The following is a 23,754-nucleotide window of genomic DNA, read 5'->3' as shown; positions in this document are numbered from 1 at the left end:
TTATACTTTTGTGCAATATTCCTGATTTGCTGTGTGTTTCTAACTGTTTTAACATATTGGTCAGGTGATATTGCATGATTTAGAAAAAATCGCATGGAAAACGCATAGATGACGCAAGTGCGTTTTTTATAACACCATGCGTTTTTATATTATATTATTATGCTTTTCTTGGGAGTATCTATATGGGTATGGTCTTCGATTGCTGTTTAGTGAAGATGTTTGTAGAAAACGCACTTGCGATATTGAAAACGCATGGGTGACCCTATAGCGTCTTTTTTAAGTCTGGAAACTGTGAGATAACAATTATAAAGTAGAATTATTGCATGTTTATAGTGCAAGTTGGATTTTATTATATGCATATATGTTAGAGAATAGACAAGTCACCCGGAGAAGTGATCCATATCGGGATTCTATTGTAGCTGAAGCCCCAGAATTCCCTGATGTGATAAAGGAAGGGTATATAAAGAAAAGTGAACATAATAGCTGTCATTACCGCTGAGGAAGGGGCTAGATCCCCGAAACGCGTCCGGTTCATGACAGCAACAATCATCTGTAACAAAAATCCAAGGTGCCGTTATTAATAGGCAGCCACCAGGACTCAAGTTGTGCGATCACAAAGCATACAGTTCGGACTTGGAGAGTGAGCGCATTCAGCAGTTCCCCAAAGAGCCGTACCTTTCACGTAGGACGCAGCCTTGGTCACGTGAGATGCCGCGTTGAGACCTTTCGACCACACGGTACGCCAATGTGTGTCGAATTTGCTGAATAAAGGACTTCTACACGGCGATACAAGAGGGGTAACGTACTCTGCCCCAAGGGGCTGCATTGATTCATTCTATTCGCCATATCGGGTTATAGAGCATGTCTCTACTACACACCATGGTTGGCGATCATGGGCGGCAATAATATCGTACAAAAAGACTGTACATTGACATTGCAGTTACAACCTGACTCTTCAACAGGATCGAATATACTATCCGATTATACCCCAATACGATTATATGTGTACACATTTCCTATAGTGTTAGTATTTATACATGCAATGATTTTATGTGTATTTGTTCATGCGATTATTTTTCATGCGATTATTTTATGTGAATATTTTTAGCGAATATTGTAGCGATATTTTATGAGTATTAAATAGGTTTATTGACACCCTGTCTGATGTTGTCAGGTAATTGAGTGCCCTCCAACAACTATTTCATTTTGCACTTTTTTCAATCGGATTTGGGTGAATACGTGGAGTGAGCACCGGGTCCTTGAGAAATAGGTGGGTGAGCCGCTGTATACCAGTATACTTTTAGCCTAATAGATTGATGGCCTATCCCAAGGATCAATATCTGATCGACGGCGGTCCTGTACCCCGGCATTTAGCTGTTCTGCAGTGGCTCTGGCGACGAGATTTTTGTGCAGTGGGCAGAGCGGTCTCATATTTCTGTGTAAAAAGTGACTGTAAATGTCTGATTGTGCCCTTGTGTCAGTTTTGAAATTTTATGCCCAGGGATGACAACTTATTTCCTTGTTTATTTTTAATGGACAACTTAGCAAAAATGTTTTTGTCCAAGATTTTTTGCTAATGGGAAAATCTAAAATAAAAAACAAAGACAAGCAAGTAAAGTGCACAGCTCAGAATTTCACAAAAACCTGGAAAAATACACTGCTCGTATCCATGGATACGACCACCCTGCAATCCAGCAGCAGTGGCCGTGCTTGCACACTATAGGAAAAAGTGCTGGCCTATGCATACCCCTGCGGTCATGGCCACCAGAGAGGCCTGCACCTTTTCCTATAGTGTGCAAGCACAACCACCACTGCTGGATTGCATCAATGGCCCTGGATAGTGAAAAAAATTAATCAAGCCAGCAAAGAAGGCAATATATTAGTAAGTGCTTTGTATTAACATTGTCTTCATGATAAATGCCATTTGCTGAAGTGAGACAACCCCTTTAAAGGGGTCTGGTTTCAGGATAGGTGATCAAAATCAGATCTGTTGGGATCTGATTCTCGGCACCCTGGCCAATCAGCTGTTTGAAGAGAATGTAGCTCTCCTGCAAGCGCTGCATCCTCTTCACTGTCAACCGGCTCTCTTGTTAGCACTGTGTTCTCTTCACCATTTACCTGCACAGCATTGACATTGCATCAGCAGAGCGGTATAATTACAGCAGCTCCGTCCCAATCACTTAAATGAAACTTCACTCAAATGGAACAGAGTCGCTGTAATTAAACTGCTCGCCGCTGCAATGTTGATGGCGTGAAGGTAAACAGTTAGGGTCCATTCACACGTCCGCAATTTCGTTCCGCAAAATTGCGGACCCATTCATTTCTATGGGGCAGCACAATGTGCTGCCCGGATCCGGAATTGCGGATCTGCACTTCCGGGTCTGCAATTCCCGAAAAAAAATAGAACATATCCTATTCTTGTCCGCAATTGCGGACAAGAATAGGCATTTTCTATTAAGTGCCCGCGATGTGCGGTCTGCAAAATGCGGAACGCACATCACCGATGTCCGTGTTTTGCGGATCCGCAAAACACACACGGACGTGTGAATGGACCCTTAAGAGAACACAGCTCTCGTACAAAAGCTGTGTTCTCTTCAAAAAGCTGATCAGCGGGGTTTCCAGGAGTCAGACCTCGCCAATCTGATATTGATCAATATGAGAGAACCAAACAACCCCTTTAAGGAACAACTGTGTAAACAGCACCTACAGTATAACATATGAATTTGGGGGACAACAGTAAAAGAACTAATAGCCTTTGTTTCCAAGTAGCTCCATTTTACTTTTAAATCAAAAGCACATTAAAAAATGCCTGGCTACAATTGCAGGTTGCACAACTGGATTCCTAGATGAAGCCAAACGTGGTTAATATTTTTATATGCAGTCACCCCCTCTCTGCAGCTGTTGGAATCACATGCATCAGAAAACAAACCGATAGAGGGCATCTGAAGAAGGCGCTTCTCTGAAGTACAGCATGTTTTTTTGAGGTTTTCTCTTAATAAATAATTTAATTACAGCTGAATATTTTAATGCAGTGTACAAAATAAATAATGAAAGAATCTTGGTAAATGTGCCACGTGTGAACTTACCCTTACACTGGCTTTTCTTTTATTGAGTTTCATGTGTAGAATTAGGCTCATACACCACTCACAACTTATTTTATCAATTATTAGAAAACACTGGCCCTAATACAAACACACACTTAAGACATTATGAAACCTACTGAATATTTGGTGTAATGCCTTCCAGAAGAACAATGGTGACACCACCAATGTGGGCCGTAGCGCAGGTTTCCGTCATTTTCTGATGCAGAATATCTAAACAAATAAGTATATGCAGAAAAGTCCAGATTAATTAGAGGGTAGGAAAATATACACCAGGCAAACAGGCATTCTTTGCTACATATATAATGCAATTTATATTATGGAAAATTATAAAATGGTGTCAAAAGTTCAATATTAATAGAACAGTTTATCAAAAAGCATCAATATTAAAGGGGATGCCCCGTCTGGTGCATTTATAGCCTATCGCTATGATAGGTCAGATACACCTCTTAATCATTGAACTAAGGTGTTTCATTCAGTCCCATTGTCACAGGGGTCAGTAATTTACCTTGTGACTTTTGGAAGTGATACTGCTACTTGTATTATATGCTGAATTAATTATTACTGTGCCCTTTATTGTGTCCTGCCACTTCCTACGTCTCTTTATATTGACGGCAATATGGCACCTATTATGTGGTTGGTGCGTCGATCCATTATATTTGTATTTTATTATCATTGTACTGTAATAAAGATTACATTTTTTTATAGAATTTTGGTAGCAGCCTGCATTTGTCTTTATATTTGAGTTTATATACCACTGTCACAGGTGTATAAAATCCAGCCACTAGCCACATAGTCTGCCTTTACTAACATTTGTGAAATAATGGGTCATTCTAAAAATTGAATTTGAGCATGGTACTGCAATAGGATGCCACTGTTCTATTGTGAAATTCCTTCCCTCCTAGAAATGTTGTGATCAACTGCAAAGTAGAAGCACTTAGAAACCACAGCAACTCAGCCACAAAGTGGAGACCACATAAATTTATAGAGCGGGGTCATCAAGTGCTGTGGCATATAATGCATAAAAGTCTGATGACTCAATAACCGCAGAATTCCAACTCTCCTCGGACATTAACATCAGCACATAAAATGTGCACCAGGAGCTTCATGGCCTGGATTTCTATGGTTAAGCGCCTGCATGCAAGCCTCACATCACCTAGAATGAGATGGGGTGGTGTAAAGAATTCTGCCACTGGACTCTGGAGGGGGAAACATGTTCTGTGGAGTGACAAATCACAGTTAGTCTTGCAGTCTAATGGATGAGTCTAGCTTTGATAAATGCAAGGAGAACGTGACCTGTCTAACTGCATTGTACCAACTGTAAAGTTTGGTGGAGGCGATATTGATCCAGACCCTCTCGTCTAACATCAGTGTCTGACCCCACAAATGCTCTTCTCTATAACTGGGAAGAAATTCCCACAGACACACTCCAAAATCTAATAGAAAGCCTTCCCAGAAGAGTGGGAGCTGTTTAGCTGCAAATGGGGGACCAACTCCATATTAATGCCTGTGAATTCAGAATGGGGTGTCATGTAGGTGTAATGTGTAGGTGTCCTAATACTTCTGTTTGTAAAGTGTAGGTGCGGGTCCCAACTTTAGGATCCACACCTGTCTTCAGGACGGGACCCCGAAGTGAAGGGAGAGAGCAAGCTGCGCATATGCGGCCACCCTCTAATCACTGTCCCATAGTGTTGAATGGATTGGGGGCTGTTCTTGCTCTCCATTCACTCATATAGGACTTACGGCACGCTTGCTCAGCTATTTTCAGAAGTCCCATAGTAGCAAATAGAGAGGACGCTGTCTATTCATGGTGTGCTCTCCGTTCACTTCAAAGGCCCCCTTCTGGAGATAGGTGCAGAGGTGAGTAAATAATGTGCAGTGACGGAATAAGGTGCTAGTAAAAATGCTGTTAACCTGCAAAACCATGCGGCCGTTAATCAATCTGAAACAATGCTGATTTGTAGTAAAATTGTGTGTCCTCATAGTTTTCAGCTGCAATGTGGCAACTCACATTGAGGGAGCTAGAAAAGCTAAGTAGCCAATCTATACAAAGTGATGTGTTGCAACAGAGGTGCACCCTTTTTGTGCAAATTGATTTCACATTAAATTAGTGTTAGAATTCATTCATGAAATAATCACATAAAAAATACAAAATGCAATAATACTTAAAGGGTTTGTTCTATCTCCCCCTTTCCATGGTTAAGTGGGACTAAATACTGGCCCCAGGAGACCAAACGTAAGGAAATTGCAGAACTGGTCAGAGCTCCATAACTCTCATTGCAGCGAATGGGAACGACATAAACAGCGTAGTTTAACAAGTTACACTGCTTCCATAACTCCCAATTTACAGAACCAGCCTTGCTTGCTGTGTTACACTATTTATGTAGCTCCCACTCACTGCAATAGGCACCAGCCCCTTCTGTAAGCCTAGCATTTAGTCCCATATAGCCATGGAAACAGAGAGATGAGATAACCCCTGTAGGAAGGCACAAGGGTCTGTCGTTGACGGAAGGTATGTGTTACCGAGGTGAAGAGCCGGTATTTTCAGGTGTCAGCAGCAGCTGATTCTGATAATTTGCTATTTTAGTATGGCTGTATAGCTGATCCGGGACACCTCTTACTGGGAGTAGTGAAAGTGCTGGGTGGGTGACTACTCCCCACTTTCCAAGCCGGGTCTTGACTGCCCTATAAAAAACCCAGCCGGGAGTGTCAGCTGGGAGTGATTACCTCTCTCTGACAGAGGACCTCTGCCAATCGCTGGTGTGGGAACTGAGCTCTGTGCTGGGCTGGAAAGCTGAGACCTGTGTATTGGGAGAGCAGGCCACCTAAAGCCTGCAATTTGACTGCTGGAGGCAGAACCACCGACAAGGTGACTTTTTTTGTTATGCACGAACTTTCTACTCGGTGTGAACAAACACCAACCTTGCAAAGAGTGTTTTTTGTTTGACCTTATGTGTGAATAAACACGGACATTTGAATTACAAACTTGTACTTTGCCTCTGTACTGCACCCGCTTATCCCAACTACCAGAGCAAATCCCCACACCCCTTTAAAGGTCAAGAAAAGTTAGGACTTCACAGTTAATGTGCAAAACTGTACCTTTCATTTTTTCCTTTAGAGTAAAACTCCCATGAATCCTCTTGAGCTCAGATTCCATTGTCAGGCCTCCAATGTCAGCTTCTAGGTGGGTGCGATTCACCATGCCTATTCCAAAAACTATCAAGGTGACATGCTGTGGCTCAGCTGCAATCAAGCTGCGTTTTCTCTGACTCCTGTTTAAGCTATTGCTGTCCTGTTCATTCTCAAACACCACTTTGCATGTGGGCTCTGAAGGACTCCTCCCTCCTAGACATTATTCAAAAATGAGAGAAAATCTCAATCACTATAAAATATACAAAAGTCGTTTCAGTATAAGCAACGTGTTTTTAGTACATAAAAATACTTAAAGGGGTTATCCCGGAATTCAGAGTGATGACTTATCCTCTGGATAGATCATCCATACCAGATCGGCGGGGATCCAACACCCAGCATCCATGCCAAACAGCTGTTAGGAGAGGCCGGCGCTCAGTGAGTGCCGCAGCCTCTTCCTAGGCCATATGACTGTACATTGGTCACATGGCCTAGTTGCAGCTCTGCCCCATTCAAGTCATTGGGGCTGAGCTGCAATACCAAGCATAGCCACTATACAATGTGCAGCGCTGTGCTTGGAAAGCTGCTGGGAGCCAGCTGATCAGCAGTTGTGCTGGGAGTTAGACACCCACCAATGTGATAATGATGACCTATCCTGAGGATAGGTCATCACTATTAATTCCTGGATAACTCCTTTAAATGTGCTGCATGGAAAAATTTTCAGTAATGCTTTCTTACCTGCAGGGCCAAGTGGTTCTGATGACTTTTCCAAAAATCCAGTGGGGTCAGAGATTAGAGAGTAAAAGTTTAGTAATTTGTACATGTTCTGCCAGCACTCGGCCGATGGCTCACTTTGTTCAGACACAGTAATGGAATCAGAGTCATCCATATGAATTGCCATATGATCTACTGCATCTTTTGAGCCCTTTCGGGATATTTTGGAGGTTCTCCTTTCTGACCTTCCCAAAGAGTTTTTGTTCCGAGACTCCTTTTTGTTGGTATCATTGTTGGCTCTTTTGTTCTTCATATTATTCACCCTATATCCACCATTTAAACTGCCCCGAGAGCTACGGCTGAAATCAGAGGATCGAAAGTCCCTGTGTTTTCTAGTCTTGAAGGTAGGTGTTGGTGACGCTGAGCCGGCTGTATATCTGCTTAGTTTGATATCTGTCTGTGTTGCTTTTATATCATCAATCATATTACTGAACTGATGTATAAGCCGTACCAAAGCCATGTCTACATGTTGACTGATGGACTGGCAGGAAATGGTAAAGTTGCAGTGAAAGGTATTGTAGTACCTCTTGCTGAGATCATGAAAGGAGAGAGCACTGGTGGAATTCTGAGGTGTGCACATGGATTTCTCCATTATCACTGCATTGATGCTGAAAGTTTCTAGCATCAAAGCTGGCTTGAATTCAAGAGGGGGTAGGTTTATGGCTCCTTGCCTAAAGAAAATAAACGGGACAGAATAAAAGGAGATAATGTAAAGAGTAAGAATGGCACTGAATACGAAATAGTGAAAAAAAAAAAGATATCTGTATTATACGTGAAGGCGATGAAGTTAATGAAAGGCAAACCTTCTCGCTCTTTTACTTCTTCTTTCCTTTGATGTATCTGAATCAACTATGTCAGCTCTAAGACAGTCAAGTGTGCCAGAGAAGGACAAATGTTCTCCAAAATACATCCTGTAGCTGAGTGGTACAACATCTTGTGACTGGATGCCGGTATGACTGAGCAGAGGCTTGAACACCACCTACAAAAGATATCATTGTGGTTGTTACAAAGACACAGCACTGCTGTCCTCCATTTATTGAGATTTCAATTGGTCTGACATTGTCCCTTTTCGTGATCTATTTAATAAAAGTTAATTTATGCTTATACCTCTATTCCTGTTATTTGTATTTAGTTTTTTGGACAATTGGGTAATTTTTGGAGTATAGGAGTTAAAGCATTAGTAAACGTGCCCCTATGTATTTAGCCAGTTTCAGATTTGGCTATAGGTCCTTATGGTTTTAGTTATATACAGTCGTGGCCAAAAGTTTTGAGAATGACACAAATATTAGTTTTCACAAAGTTTGCTGCTAAACTGCTTTTAGATCTTTGTTTCAGTTGTTTCTGTGATGTAGTGAAATATAATTACACGCACTTCATACGTTTCAAAGGCTTTTATCGACAATTACATGACATTTATGCAAAGAGTCAGTATTTGCAGTGTTGGCCCTTCTTTTTCAGGACCTCTGCAATTCGACTGGGCATGCTATCATTCAACTTCTGGGCCAATTCCTGACTGATAGTAACCCATTCTTTCATAATCACTTCTTGGAGTTTGTCAGAATTAGTGGGTTTTTGTTTGTCCACCCGCCTCTTGAGGATTGACCACAAGTTCTCAATGGGATTAAGATCTGGGGAGTTTCCAGGCCATGGACCCAAAATGTCAACGTTTTGGTCCCCGAGCCACTTGGTTATCACTTTTGCCTTATGGCACGGTGCTCCATCGTGCTGGAAAATGCATTGTTCTTCACCAAACTGTCTTTGGATTGTTGGAAGAAGTTGCTGTTGGAGGGTGTTTTGGTACCATTCTTTATTCATGACTGTGTTTTTGGGCAAAATTGTGAGTGAGCCCACTCCCTTGGATGAGAAGCAACCCCACACATGAATGGTCTCAGGATGGTTTACTGTTGGCATGACACAGGACTGATGGTAGCGCTCACCTTTTCTTCTCCGGACAAGCCTTTTTCCAGATGCCCCAAACAATCGGAAAGAGGCTTCATCAGAGAATATGACTTTGCCCCAGTCCTCAGCAGTCCATTCACCAAACTTTCTGCAGAAGATCAATATGTCCCTGATGTTTTTTTTTGGAGAGAAGTGGCTTCTTTGCTGCCCTTCTTAACACTAGGCCATCTTCCAAAAGTCTTCGCCTCACTGTGCGTGCAGATGCGCTCACACCTGCCTGCTGCCATTCCTGAGCAAGCTCTGCACTGGTGGCACTCCGATCCCAAAGCTGAATCCTCTTTAGGAGACGATCCTGGCGCTTGCTGGACTTTCTTGGATGCCCTGAAGCCTTCTTAACAAGAATTAAACCTCTTTCCTTGAAGTTCTTGATGATCCTATAAATTGTTGATTGAGGTGCAATCTTAGTAGCCACAATATCCTTGCCTGTGAAGCCATTTTTATGCAACGCAATGATGGCTGCACGCGTTTCTTTGCAGGTCACCATGGTTAACAATGGAAGAACAATGATTTCAAGCATCACCCTCCTTTTAACATGTCAAGTCTGCCATTTTAACCCAATCAGCCTGACATAATGATCTCCAGCCTTGTGCTCGTCAACATTCTCACCTGAGTTAACAAGACGATTACTGAAATGATCTCAGCAGGTCCTTTAATGACAGCAATGAAATGCAGTGGAAAGGTTTTTTTGGGATAAAGTTAATTTTCATGGCAAAGAAGGACTATGCAATTCATCTGATCCCTCTTCATAACATTCTGGAGTATATGCAAATTGCTATTATAAAAACTTAAGCAGCAACTTTTCCAATTTCCAATATTTATGTAATTCTCAAAACTTTTGGCCACGACTGTACTTTTAGCCACATTGCACATAAAAAATAAAATGGGGTAGAAATGCTATAAAACACTGTTAGAAGCTACGCCTACATTCTGTTTCACCAACAGTACTCTGGTCAGAATTTTTGCATCAATATGCAGAAGTAGAACAAACAAAGTATAGTAGATAGGAAAGATTTACTAATATTCCATATTTTGAACACACTTATGATTTTGGCTTACACATACATAGGTAAAATAGTATCCACAATACTGCTGTGCGAATGAGTTGTTAAAAGTCAGTTAGTATGTCCCCAGCAGCAGAAAATGTACTTAAATAACAAAAGAAGTAATGCCATTTTACTACCCTGTCGCATCCAGCGCTGTGCTTCAGTCTTCCAGCCATGATGTCTTCCTGGCTGCAGCGGTGACGTCCCATACACATCATGTCACTGTGCAGCCAATCACTGACCTCAGCGGTATAAGGCACATAACTGCTGGGGTGGTGATGTGGTGTGTACAGGTAACAAGCACTGATAGGGAGGGCAGGATCGTGATGCAGGGGAGAAAATGGCATTTCTTTTGTTATTTTAGTACATTTATTGTTGCTGGGAAAGTTTTAATTGTACTTGAACAACCCCTTTAAAAATTGGGCTTACTTGGCATCTCACTATTTTCCTTTGTACTATGAACTATTTAACAACACAGACATTTTCAGTGACTGGGGATATGCTACTATCACCAGTCTGCAAGCAGCATCATGAATTAGATTAAGTGGGTGATTTCATTTTGCTCTCCCCACCTTCTCGATACACTACATGTGAGGTACAAATGGAGTCACACAACCAAAGCATTGCCTCAAAATGCTGTTATAAAGAGAACTGTTAAGAAGTAATGTATTTCTATGTCACCTGTGCATCTGCGAGCTGGACTGCAGGAAATCCTTGGTTGCCCTCTTCAATCCCTGCTATATCCTCTTGACTAGTGCTGTGCTGAGAATGCGTTTCATCTAATGTGTTCTGCTCGCTGGACAGTACAGTATTGAAATCAGAAGCAGACGGAATAGTTGGCAGGTTATGTGCAGTTCCTAAAACATCAAATTAAATTTGCTTAGGGATTGCTAATGAGGAAAAAAGAAAAACTGTGATACAAGTATGGACTGACCAAAGTCAAATAATCCAAAAATGTGTAGTTTCTAAAAGAGGGTATAGGAAACACAAATGAGTCAGATACTTTGGCCAAGATTTACTAATGTGTCTCCGGCTAGAATCTGTCAAAAAACATGGTGCAAACTGGAGCAATTTGGCATAACTAGAGCTTCTTAATTTTTTTCAAACTTGTGCAAAAAAAAGTGGGGTTTGGCATGAAGGGGCATGGTTTCACAAGAAACGAGCATGGCCTAATATGCGCCATTTTGTGCCAAAAGGATTAGTGAATCTAATCCTGTATGTTCTGTGAGCTTGAACAACAGACCTCAGGATAATGAGTTCGTATTACACATTTGGGGAAAATAAGCAGTTTGGTATAACTGTTTCTTCAAATTATTATCATTTTATTCATTTATATAGCACCAATATGTTGTGCAACGCTGTGCATAGATTGCCATCACTCACCGCAGGTCCTGTCTCCAATGAGGCACATAATATAAATTCCAAATTAACCTAATCTGCGTGTTTTTGGAGTATGGGAAGAATTTAATTTGCCACTGAATGTGTGTAGGTTTCCTCACTCTTCAGAAACATTCAAACAGATTAATTTGGAATTTAGATCAACTAATTGCAAAACACTTCATTTAACCTTAGAGAGGTTCTCAGGTTTCATAATGAAATTTATTTTTTCTACCCAGAGTATCCGAAACACTGCATATTTTTGCCCCATATACATTTTTTTCCGAATTAGAACTTTCTTTCCCATTCTCTCATCATCACTGCATTCTGGCAGGATGTTTACAAGCAGAACTTCCTGTTTCTATCAGCTTCCTGCTGGGTTATCTAAAGATTTATTCTGTAATGTTTCCTGAGGCTTGGAACAAGACCCGAGGAACATTGCAGAGCAAAGCATGCTGGATTTAGTTAGAAAACCTGACAGGAAGCTGATGAAAGTATGAAGTTCTGCTTGTAAACATCATGCCAGAATTAGGGCTGCAACGATTAATCGACGTTATCAATAATATTCGATAACGGGATTCGTTGTCAACGAATCCCGTTATCGAATAATCGGCCGATTCGTTGCTATGCGGGCGGGGGCGGGCGGTCAGGCGCTATGCCTGCGGGTCCTTCAACTTTAGATCACCGCATCTTTATTACCTTACAATAAAGCTCCAGTAACAGGCAGAGCGGGCGGCGGCATAACGTCACTTACTCACGTGACGCGCAGGCTCCGCCTGCTTCATTCATAAAGTAGGTGGAGCAGGCGCGTCACGTGAGTAAGTGACGTTACGCCGCCGCCCGCTCTGCATGTTACTGGAGCTTCATTGTAAGGTAAAAGAAGATGCGGTATTTAAGGTAAAAGTTACTGCCGGTTAAGGAATACTGCTGTGAGCGGCAGGGCCAGGGCTGTTATGGGGAGGGGGATCGGTCTATGGCACTGTTATAGAGGGGATCTGTGTATGGCACTGTTATGGAGGGGATCTGTGTATGGCACTGTTAAGGGGAAGGGGATCTGTGGATGACACTGCTATGGGGGAGATCTGTGGATGACACATATAGCATAAGATGCTATATAGTGTCATCCATAGATCCCCCATAGCATAGTCATCCACTGGTCTCCCTCCCCATAACATTTGTCATCCACACATCCCCTTCCCATAACAGTGACATCCACAGATCCCTCTCCCCATAACAGTGCACAGATCCCCCTCCCATAACAGTGCCATCTACAGATCCCCCATAACAGTGCCATCCACAGATCCCCTCCATAACAGTGTCATCCACAGATCCCCTCCATAACAGTGTCATCCACAGATCCCCTCCATAACAGTGCCACCCACAGATCCCCTCCATAACAGTGCCATCCACAGATCCCCCATAACAGTGCCATCCACAGATCCCCTCCATAACAGTGCCATCCACAGATCCTCCATAACAGTGCCACCAACAGATCCCCCATAACAGTGTCATCCACAGATCCCCCCATAACAGCGCCATCCATAGATCCCCCCATAACAGCGCCATCCACAGATCCTCAATAACAGTGCCACCCACAGATCCCCTCCATAAGTGCCACCCACAGATCCCCTCCATAAGTGCCACCCACAGATCCCCTCCATAACAGTGTCATCCACAGAACCTCTCCATAACAGTGCCATCCACAGATCCCCCATAAGAGTGCCATTCACAATTTGTTTTAATATTGCCTTTGAACATAATTTTTCAAGTAAAATCATATAAACCCCTTTTTTTGGTCATTTTGGTGTTTTTTCCCCGATTAATCAATGAAATTATCGACAACTAATTGATTATTCAAATAATCGTTAGCTGCAGTCCTAGCCAGAATACAGTGATGCTGAGAACAGGGGAAGAAAAGGGCTGACATGAAAAACAGGTATATGAGGCAGCGTTTGGGGTGCTATAAACAGATAAGAATGTCACTATGAAATTGGAAAACCCTTTTAATTGTCGCATTATAGCAATAAAAAATCTAGACTTATACAACTATTAATACAACAACGGTCTTCAGTTAGGGAAGCTGCAGAAAAAAAAGCATTCAGTTAATTGTTACTCTCACATTAACTCTTTGGGTTCCCAGATCGACTACTTAAATGTGGAGTACAAAGACAAATGTTAAAAAAAACACATATATGGATTTACAGTATGATGGTGTATGAAAATGGTCACAGAAAACGAAGACCTTCACTCAATATACTGTAAAATATAAGGGGGTTTTACCAATGAAGCAGTGAATTAACCTTTTTAAGTCAAATTAATGTAGTCACTTTGGTCATAGGATCTCGGGGTGTCTCACTTAAGCGCTATTTATTAGGAAATATAAATTCCTATGCTTATATGCCTGTGACTTCACATTCCCAGTTTTACTTGAATAGTTTGTCCAGTTTTTACAGTTTTCGTAAGTGGACAAACTTTGTCTAGACAATGCTCCAAAAGAACCTCAGTGCCAATACCTGTTGGAAGACTGTTGTGTCCAGACTTGATGAGGGGTGATTCGTGTACCACACTGCCTCTATTACCCACTGCATTTGACATCCAGTTATAGAAGCTCACAGAGGATGGTTCAGACAATAAAGGATGTTCTGATAACATTTCTGTGGCCACAGGATTCCCTGTATCAATGAATCGGGAGAGGTTTCAGAGAATTCTTATGTCCAAGAAAGCAAATAGAAGACATGATAATCCACTGTGTAATATGGTCTCTAAAAGATGCACTTTAAACTATCGATTTTGTGAACAGGTTATATTGGCCAAAACTATTACAGTAATCCAAAAACAAAAACACTTCCTATTAACGTTTACCTATCATTTCATAAAAAACTATCAACATGTTCTAGAGACATGTCAGAAGTTTTGATTGTGAGGGTCCAGGAGCTCAGACCCCGACAACAGAAGCTGGATAAAAGCACTCAACTGAGCGCTGTGCCCTTTCAGTACTTCTGAACTGTTCCTGGAGAGTGAGGAGAGCAGCGTATAGGCTCATAGGAGGTCTATGACTCCAAAGGCCACTCGCTTGGCTATCTGAGGACTTTGAATCAGAACTGAATGGCCACAATGCTCAGTTAAGCACTTTTACGTTGTAAAAGGGGTATTTCAGCAGGCACAAACAGGTTTGTGATACCTCACCAGTTTCTTTCTGCTGCCATTCCGGCGGTGCCCATGTCCCAGTAGGGCACCACTTCCCACTCCTGTCCTGACATGGCAGGAAAAGGCTGTGAATGCTACTTAGCCAATCACTGGCTTATAAGGTTTAGCCAGGTAGGGACAGGAGCAGGTAGTAAAGCGCAGTGTGAAGTGGAGAAATCTTGAGCTGAATATAAGCTTTTATTTCTGCTGGAATACCTCTTTAACAAATGAGAGTTATTGTTTAAAGTGTAGCCGTCACATGAACCTTTCATGTGTAGGGGAAGAGATTTGTATTTTTTGTATTACTGTAAATGCTTTAGTTCACTTTTACAGGTTTACCACTATAAATGCTCTAAATAAGTGTGAGTATGGAAAATCCATTTTCAGCATGTACTGTACACACTGAAGATGGCTCATTGCTATAGGCAGAGTCAGGCTGCTGAGCCTGCCTCTAGTCTCCCTGCTGCAGACTGTTTACACATATGTATAGAACGGTCCCTATAGTATGTCATGTAAAGCTCTTTCTCCCTCGCCATTATGACAGCTTGTCTCTTCTCTTTCTCTCTGGTGCATCCGCTAATTAACTAGCTGCCGGGACATGCCAGGGAATACAGCAGGGACAGGCTGTCAAGGAGAAAGAACTTAACTTGACATACTGTAGGGACAATAATATATAGTCTCAGCAATGAGACTAGAGTGAGCCATCTTCAGTGTGTACAATGCACTGCTAATGGAAAACGTCAGAGTTAGTTTTTTTTTTTAAATGCGCAAAATCAGTTAGTAAATTATATTACACAAATACTTTAATGACTTCCCCTAAATATAAAAAAAAAATTGAAGTTACACTAACTGCTACAATTACACTTAGTAAAACTTTCTACAAATGTTAAGACTAGTCATGTCCTCCAGTGGGGTACTAGAAGAAATGCAATGCAGGAGAAAATAATGCATTAGAGCTGACACTGCCTGGAGTAGTGTGTTTTTCAGCTGGTACTAAAATAGTGTGACATATAAGACGCTAATGTCAACTAGACGTGCATGCAGTTATGCTCCTGTGTGGGGACATAACAATACAGATGGTGCAATGTAACATACTGTTGGTGAGAGAAGACAGATGAAATATGGAAATATACATCAAACACACAATAGTAACGGAAAAATAGAACACTATGGATAAGGGGGCAACTTTAGAGTCCAAGTGAAACCATATATCATTCACATGATAAACTTTTCACATGGCAAAATGTTTTCCCTGTAAAATAATAAAGCCCTTCCACAAGTACCTAAATCGTTTTTCTTTTAAGCAATTGCATAGCAGCTCATGGGACACCACAGGGAGCTAGGTTTTAGTGTAATGTAATGGGCACCTTCCTAGTGGGAACAGTACATTCTAAAGTAGAACTGACCTCAGTGATGGCAAACCTTTTAGAGACTGAATGCCCAAACTGCAACCCTAAAACCCACTTATTTATGGCAAAGTGCCAACACGGCAATTTAGCCTGAATACCAATATAGTGTATCTTCCATATACTTTATCATTTAGCTATAATAGCCTGCCTACATTCAGTGCACTGGCTGTGCTGTTCAGAGTGCCCTGCGCTGATGAATGGCAGGAAAAGTCTAAAACATATTGGTACACCATAGACTTTTTCCAGGGTGCGGGCCCCACAGAGAGGGCTCCGAGTCCTGCCTCTGGCACCTGTGCAATAGGTTCGCCACCACTGTCCTAGGCCATGATAACCAGGACTATTTTCAAATAGTATTGGTGCAGGCTTGCCCTAGTGGGCAAACTGCCACCATATGTCAGACACAAATTCCTTGATAAATCTACACACAGGGAAGGGAAATCATTCATTTTAGAGAAATTGTATATAGTAAGGTTGCATTACTGGGCCCAACTCTGCTAATTTCTAGGAAAAAGTTCCGCTAAATAAGGTGAATTAGCCTAGCCCGGAGCATACCCCTACTGAAACCATTAACTGAATAGACATATGACATTGAACCTTTTGTGCCTTTAAAATGCCTAAAATGCCTATGTTTTAAAGTATTAATCTAAATAATTCAGTGACAGAGTTTTTGCAAATGGGTAAAACTGATCCAGCAGGAGAGGGCACTTGTGATTCTGGAACCTATAAGAGACTGTAAATCAAGCCATGCTTTATCTCATCTACTGTTCGGTATTACCTTGCCCCCAGTCTATTCATTTCAGACAGAAAACAAGTAAATGCCATATAAATAACCATTTAATACACAGAATAAAGAACCATGGGCGCACCAATACAACCAATACCTGTCCTGGTAAGAGAACTGCTTTTAACAGCGGCAGCATTTCTCTGTGGTGTCCCATCCAGGAGGTTGTGCAGGCTAGGGAAACTCCCAGTCAAGTAGCTCAGAAGACTCTCTTTCCTTGGGCTTTCTTTCACTGGCATACCCGATCTGCTGACATGGGCAGGAGAATCATTTGCTGTGTCTCCACTAGTGTAGCTCAAAGATTGATACGGGTGGGTCCCCTTTTAAAAAAAAAAAAAAAACACATACTTTACATTAGAACAGAATTTGACAAAATCTATGAGACATGAGCAGCCTGAAGATGTGGATTTTCCTGAAAGCGATGCAGAGCAGATGTGAGGTCATGTAATGCCAAGTGACAATGCAGAGCAGGGGAGCGTGGGTTAAAACAATCACTCAAACTATACGAGATGTATATAGTATAGATTACACTGCAGGGGACTCAAACACGCACACATGAATTTCTCCCCCAGTCTGCCGTGCACCTAGAAAATGAATCCTCAGAATCTGCAGCAAACATATTTTAAAGGTAAACTCTATAAGAGACCCCAAAAAATAAAAAAATAAAAAATCACCCACACCCCCTAATGTAGCCCGCATTATCACAATGGTTTTCTATTTTGCTCCAGGCCATCTCTTGTTAGCGTGACCAGATCCCTTTTTATCAGAAATGATCATTCTAACTTGAGGGCACAAGAGAGGCTACAGACTAAGGGCTCACTCACACAACCATATTTTTGGTCCGTATCTTTTGCGGATAGGATGCGGATCTATTCATTTGAATGGGTCCGCAAAAAACGCAGACAACACCCCGTGTGCTGTCTGCATTCGTATATCAGTTCTGCAATCACGTATTTTTTGCGGATCAGCATTTTACGTACCACAAAATACATACGGTTGTGTGAATGCACCCTAAAGCTGGAAATATATATTAGGGTGCATTCACAACTGCAAAATACGGATCATGTGACATCCGTGTTGCATCCCTTTTTTCTTTTTTTTGTGTGGATCCATTGTAAGAATGCCAATAGTTGTCCACAAAACAGACAAGAACAGGGCATGTTCTATCTTTTTTGTGGCGCTACGGAATAGACGGACGGACGCGGACAGCACATGGTCTGCTGTCCGCATTTTTTGCGGACCCAAAGAAATTAATGGATCCGCATCCTATCAGCAAAAAATACGGTTGTGTGAATGGGGCCTTAGGGCTCATGCACACAAACGTATACATTTTTTTCCCGTTCCGTTTTTTTGCAGCCCGTATGTGGAACCACTCATTTCAATGGGGCCGCAAAAAAAAACAAAATGTGTGCATTCTGTATCCGTATATCCGGAAGCCCGTTCTGCAAAAAAAAAAAATAGAACATGTCCTATTCTTGTTTGTTTTGCGGACAAGGACAGGTATTGTTATAATGGATACGCCAAAAATTTGATGGAACACAGTTTTTTGTTTTTTTTGCAGGTCTGTTGTTTGCTGACCGCAAAATACATACGGTTGTGTGCATGAGCCCTTACTGTAATTGTATATCAGTGGCACTGGCCAATCATCTAATATGCATGGCGGCTTTGCAACTCTGCCAACTCTCAGGCTGTTGGCAAATCCTTTCTCAGGTAGAGAGGAGGATTGGAGCTAAGCTGCTGCAAGAGATGTCTGGCATTGGCCTACTCCACTCTTTCCGTTCAGGACACTTTGAGAGTACAAGTGTGTGGAGGTGTTTAGGAGAGGTCATTTTTGGCCGAATAGCTATCTGAAAGGTATGGGTAGCCTAAGCATATGCAGCAGCATGCATTTTATATGTATTTTACAAATATCAGTCCACTGCAGGGAAAGAGAGGCAGTTTGTGGTCAGAAGTCTTACTTCATCATAAAATACCCAAACCTGCCTGGAGGGGCTTCAAAGACAGCAAAAGAATACACAGGGCTAAGAAAATTTAAACTTGTAACCCTGTGCATTCTTGTGCTGTAATAGTATGTCATGGCAATGGTGTTGAATAAAGATCTATGCCCGCACCACCATACTACTAATACAGGCGGCGAGCTCTCACTGTCAGGATCAGAGATAACTACAATCCCGGCATTTTAACCCCTAAGATGCCACAGTCAATGCTGAGTGCAGCATCTGAGTAGCACCCCAATGCCAAGTACTTGGCATGGCAGTCAGGAGTCATGTTCCAGGCATGGGCATTGCTAGGTTAAAACATTCGGGGACTGGGCCCCTGATGTTTTGTCCCAGGCCCCGAATGTACTGCCTGCCTGCTAGATACAACTGTATTACCATCCTGTATTACCGGCAGGTCTCTGCTGTTTCAAACAGCAGAGACCTGCTGCTAATTACCGTGACCGGCAATAATGCCGATCGCGGTAATTGAAGGGGGCTGTCGGGCTTCCTACCAACACCCTGCGGCCAATGGGGCTGTCGGTAGTTGCTTTATATTGCACTAGATTAGGGTCTCCTGATGCTTAAAATCTTATGCAGTGCGAGCGCGCAGCTACCAGAATAGTGACTAATGAAAACAATACAGCATAGCACTAAGGGAATACCTGATGGTAGTTTTAAAGTTAGTAGGTTAGATAAGAATAAGTAAACAATAGGATAATAAAAGTTAAGCTTTAGTACAAAACAAAAAATACACATGTCAAGATGAGGCAGATGATCAGTAGTCTAGGACTAAATGTAAAAAGTGTATTTAAGCCTCTACATGTGTAGGGTATATATGTAAAGTGTTGTGTTGTATTATATATATATATATATATATATATATATATATATATATTAGTAAAGTTATATGCAAATTACTGTGAGCCAGCCATCTTTCAGAATTTTTTGTGTCTACTTATATCACTGAGTGGTGGTCAGTGGGCTGGGCTCCTGTTTAACTGGTGAGCATCCTCTATTTTATTGCTAAAAATATTTTTCCAATATGGTGAATGGCATAATGGAAAAAAGCATAAAAATGGCCAATTTGCAATTTTTTTCATTGCTTCTCTTACCCCCAAAAAAATGTAATAAAGTGTACCAAAATGATATCAATCAAAAGTACAGATTGTCCCGCAATAAATGATCCCATATACAGCTCAGGAGACATAAATATAAAAAAGTTATAGGGGTCAGAATATAGTGATGTAAAAAAAAAATTTTGTCAGTTGTGCTGTGCTCATGTGACTGACTGTCTGCAGGCTCTTTCGCAGATGTCTTGACTGGATTTGCTCCTGTGTCTTCCTATTCAGCTTCATGTACATTATGCAACTGAACAGGAAGACATAGGAGCATACCTAGTGACGCACCAGTGCAAAAGCCCGCAGTCAGTCAGGTGGTCAAGTGGCGCAGAATGTATAGTCTAGTGCGACTAGACTGCATCCTTCAGGGGTTAGGAAAAAACTTTAACAGCCAGGTGATGGTAGACCAATGTAACTGAACTCAACATACAACACAGGATTATAAAAGAAGATTGCCTTTGGCAGAATGTATCTAAAAAAAAACAAAAAAAAAAACTTACTTTAATCTTCAAAGCTGAATCAGTATGAGCATGAGATTTTGACAACTTCCTTATGATTTCAGCCCCACTCACAGGACCAGAAGAAACACCTGCAGGAGGAGGCCGCGTATTGGTCCCTTCAAGAAGCATGGTATGTTCACTGATAGTTGCTAAAAAAAATATCAAGGACAAATAGTTTAAGACAAATACAAAATAATGCATGAACCCAATCTAACATGTCTCTCTGGCAGCCATTTTATAGTGCCAAAAATGGCAGTCAGATTCCATGTGATGCACAAATTACACTGGTCAGGCATGTGGAAACATAATGTCTAATTAACACTGTTTTTCAAGGAATTGTTCATCTTTTACTCTTCCCATGGCCTGTTTCACATGAGCTTACTTGTAAATGTAAGTACTAAGAACCCATAACACTGACATATTATGAAGATATTGCCTCGGTATTAAAAGGGTAGTTTAGGAGTTGAAGAAATCACGGCACTCAGCGGTGCCATATATGCTAGCATCAATAACCAATCTAACAAGCAAGATAGATACATTACCCAAGAATATAATATCACATGGATAATCCTCACATTACATTGTGTATGAAAGAATCAGAAAATCATTGCAAATGTGGTGCTGAATAATAAAACACAATCTACAATTAGAGAGCAGATAACCAAAAGTATTACAAAATAAAGTAATCTTTATTGAATATATAATGCAAAAGAGAGGATAAAATGATAGATCACTCAAACGGTAGAATAGAAGCAATGATGGGACATTGTGTATCAACCGCTCTCTCCATATCACAGCTCAAGGTATGTGTCTTTCCTGTGCCGCTCTCTCCCTTTAACTGTTACAGCTTCTAACAGAAGATATGGCTGGTGACAGCTGAAGGATGGAACTGAGCATGTGTGTCCACATCAGTAAGATGGACATAAAGATGAGGAAAAGAACACACAGTAGGTGGTGCTATACAGTTATATTTTACTGGATAACTCAGTGGCTAAACTACATTTTTAATTGCAAGCAATTAGAAAGGTATTCGGATCCAGGGCCTCGTTTGAAAAATTTAGAATATTTTTGTGCGACAACCCCATTAAATACCAACTTGAAATTGGATGGAATACTGATGACATACTGAGGCAATATATCCATTTTTTTTTTTCAGTAAGTCTTCAAAATGGCCTTTAACCCTCTCCCGACAACCACAATACATGTAAGAAGGATGTTGTGTCTTTAACCACCTCAGCCCCCATGGCTTAAACACCCTGAAAGACCAGGCCACTTTTTACACTTCTGACCTACACTACTTTCACCATTTATTGCTCGGTCATGCAACTTACCACCCAAATGAATTTTACCTCCTTTTCTTCTCACTAATAGAGCTTTCATTTGGTGGTATTTCATTGCTGCTGACATTTTTACTTTTTTTGTTATTAATCGAAATTTAACGATTTTTTTGCAAAAAAATGACATTTTTCACTTTCAGTTGTAAAATTTTGCAAAAAAAACGAGATCCATATATCAATTTTGCTCTAAATTTATTGTTCTACATGTCTTTGATAAAAAAAAAATGTTTGGGTAAAAAAAAATGGTTTGGGTAAAAGTTATAGCGTTTACAAACTATGGTACAAAAATGTGAATTTCCGCTTTTTGAAGCAGCTCTGACTTTCTGAGCACCTGTCATGTTTCCTGAGGTTCTACAATGGACAGACAGTACAAACACCCCACAAATGACCCCATTTCGGAAAGTAGACACCCTAAGGTATTCGCTGATGGGCATAGTGAGTTCATAGAACTTTTTATTTTTTGTCACAAGTTAGCGGAAAATGATGATTTTATATATATTTTTTTTTTCTTACAAAGTCTCATATTCCACTAACTTGTGACAAAAAATAAAAGCTTCCATGAACTCACTATGCCCATCAGCGAATACCTTGGGATGTCTTCTTTCCAAAATGGGGTCACTTGTGGGGTAGTTATACTGCCCTGGCATTCTAGGGGCCCAAATGTGTGGTAAGGAGTTTGAAATCAAATTCTGTAAAAAATGGCTGGTGAAATCCGAAAGGTGCTCTTTGGAATGTGGGCCCCTTTGCCCACCTAGGCTGCAAAAAAGTGTCACACATGTGGTATCTCCGTATTCAGGAGAAGTTGGGGAATGTGTTTTGGGGTGTCATTTTACATATACCCATGCTGGGTGAGAGAAATATCTTGGCAAAAGACAACTTTGTATAAAAAAATGGTAAAAGTTGTCTTTTGCCAAGATATTTCTCTCACCCAGCATGGGTATATGTAAAATAACACCCCAAAACACATTCCCCAACTTCTCCTGAATACGGAGATACCACATGTGTGACACTTTTTTGCAGCCTAGGTGGGCAAAGGGGCCCATATTCCAAAGAGCACCTTTCGGATTTCACTGGTCATTTTTTACAGAATTTGATTTCAAACTCCTTACCACACATTTGGGCCCCTAGAATGCCAGGGCAGTATAACTACCCCACAAGTGACCCCATTTTGGAAAGAAGACACCCCAAGGTATTCGCTGATGGGCATAGTGAGTTCATGGAAGTTTTTATTTTTTGTCACAAGTTAGTGGAATATGAGACTTTGTAAGAAAAAAAAAAAATCATCATTTTCCACTAACTTGTGACAAAAAATAAAAAATTCTAGGAACTCGCCATGCCCCTCACGGAATACCTTGGGGTGTCTTCTTTCCAAAATGGGGTCACTTGTGGGGTAGTTATACTGCCCTGGCATTTTCCAGGGGCCCTAATGTGTGGTAAGTAGGTAAATGACCTGTGAAATCCTAAAGGTGCTCTTTGGAATATGGGCCCCTTTGCCCACCTAGGCTGCAAAAAAGTGTCACACATGTGGTATCTCCGTATTCAGGAGAAGTTGGGGAATGTGTTTTGGGGTGTCTTTTTACATATACCCATGCTGGGTGAGAGAAATATCTTGGCAAAAGACAACTTTTCCCATTTTTTTATACAAAGTTGGCATTTGACCAAGATATTTCTCTCACCCAGCATGGGTATATGTAAAATGACACCCCAAAACACATTCCCCAACTTCTCCTGAATACGGAGATACCACATGTGTGACACTTTTTTGCAGCCTAGATGCGCAAAGGTGCCCAAATTCCTTTTAGGAGGGCATTTTTAGACATTTGGATACCAGACTTCTTCTCACGCTTTGGGGCCCCTAGAATGCCAGGGCAGTATAAATACCCCACATGTGACCCCATTTTGGAAAGAAGACACCCCAAGGTATTCAATGAGGGGCATGGCGAGTTCATAGAAATTTTTTTTTTTTGGCACAAGTTAACGGAAATTGATATTTTTTATTTTTTTCTCACAAAGTCTCCCTTTCCGTTAACTTGGGACAAAAATTTCAATCTTTCATGGACT

At 41.3% G+C, this 23,754-nt stretch overlaps 1 protein-coding gene across 9 annotated transcripts in view; it reads right to left on the bottom strand.

Moving 5' to 3' along the window:
• Positions 1-23,754, bottom strand: part of KIAA1109 (KIAA1109 ortholog) — a 307,652-nt gene that overhangs the window by 109,842 nt on the left and 174,056 nt on the right. For 8 of the 9 annotated variants that reach the window (XM_040418406.1, XM_040418409.1, XM_040418408.1 and 5 more), the window contains exons 41-48: positions 20,357-20,505; positions 16,860-17,079; positions 13,897-14,055; positions 10,688-10,863; positions 7,808-7,983; positions 6,969-7,675; positions 6,201-6,446; positions 3,221-3,314 (exon numbers count right to left, since the gene is read on the bottom strand). In XM_040418406.1, coding sequence (XP_040274340.1) covers positions 3,221-3,314; positions 6,201-6,446; positions 6,969-7,675; positions 7,808-7,983; positions 10,688-10,863; positions 13,897-14,055; positions 16,860-17,079; positions 20,357-20,505 — 1,927 coding nt within the window. The remainder of the gene's footprint in view (positions 1-3,220; positions 3,315-6,200; positions 6,447-6,968; positions 7,676-7,807; positions 7,984-10,687; positions 10,864-13,896; positions 14,056-16,859; positions 17,080-20,356; positions 20,506-23,754) is intronic. The other variant, XM_040418410.1, reaches the window with a different exon arrangement.

The sequence above is a fragment of the Bufo bufo genome, chromosome 2, assembly GCF_905171765.1.
Source record: "Bufo bufo chromosome 2, aBufBuf1.1, whole genome shotgun sequence".
Lineage (NCBI taxonomy): Eukaryota > Metazoa > Chordata > Amphibia > Anura > Bufonidae > Bufo > Bufo bufo.
Note: the sequence above shows the minus strand (reverse complement) of the source record. Positions and strands in the feature narration are given on the sequence as shown.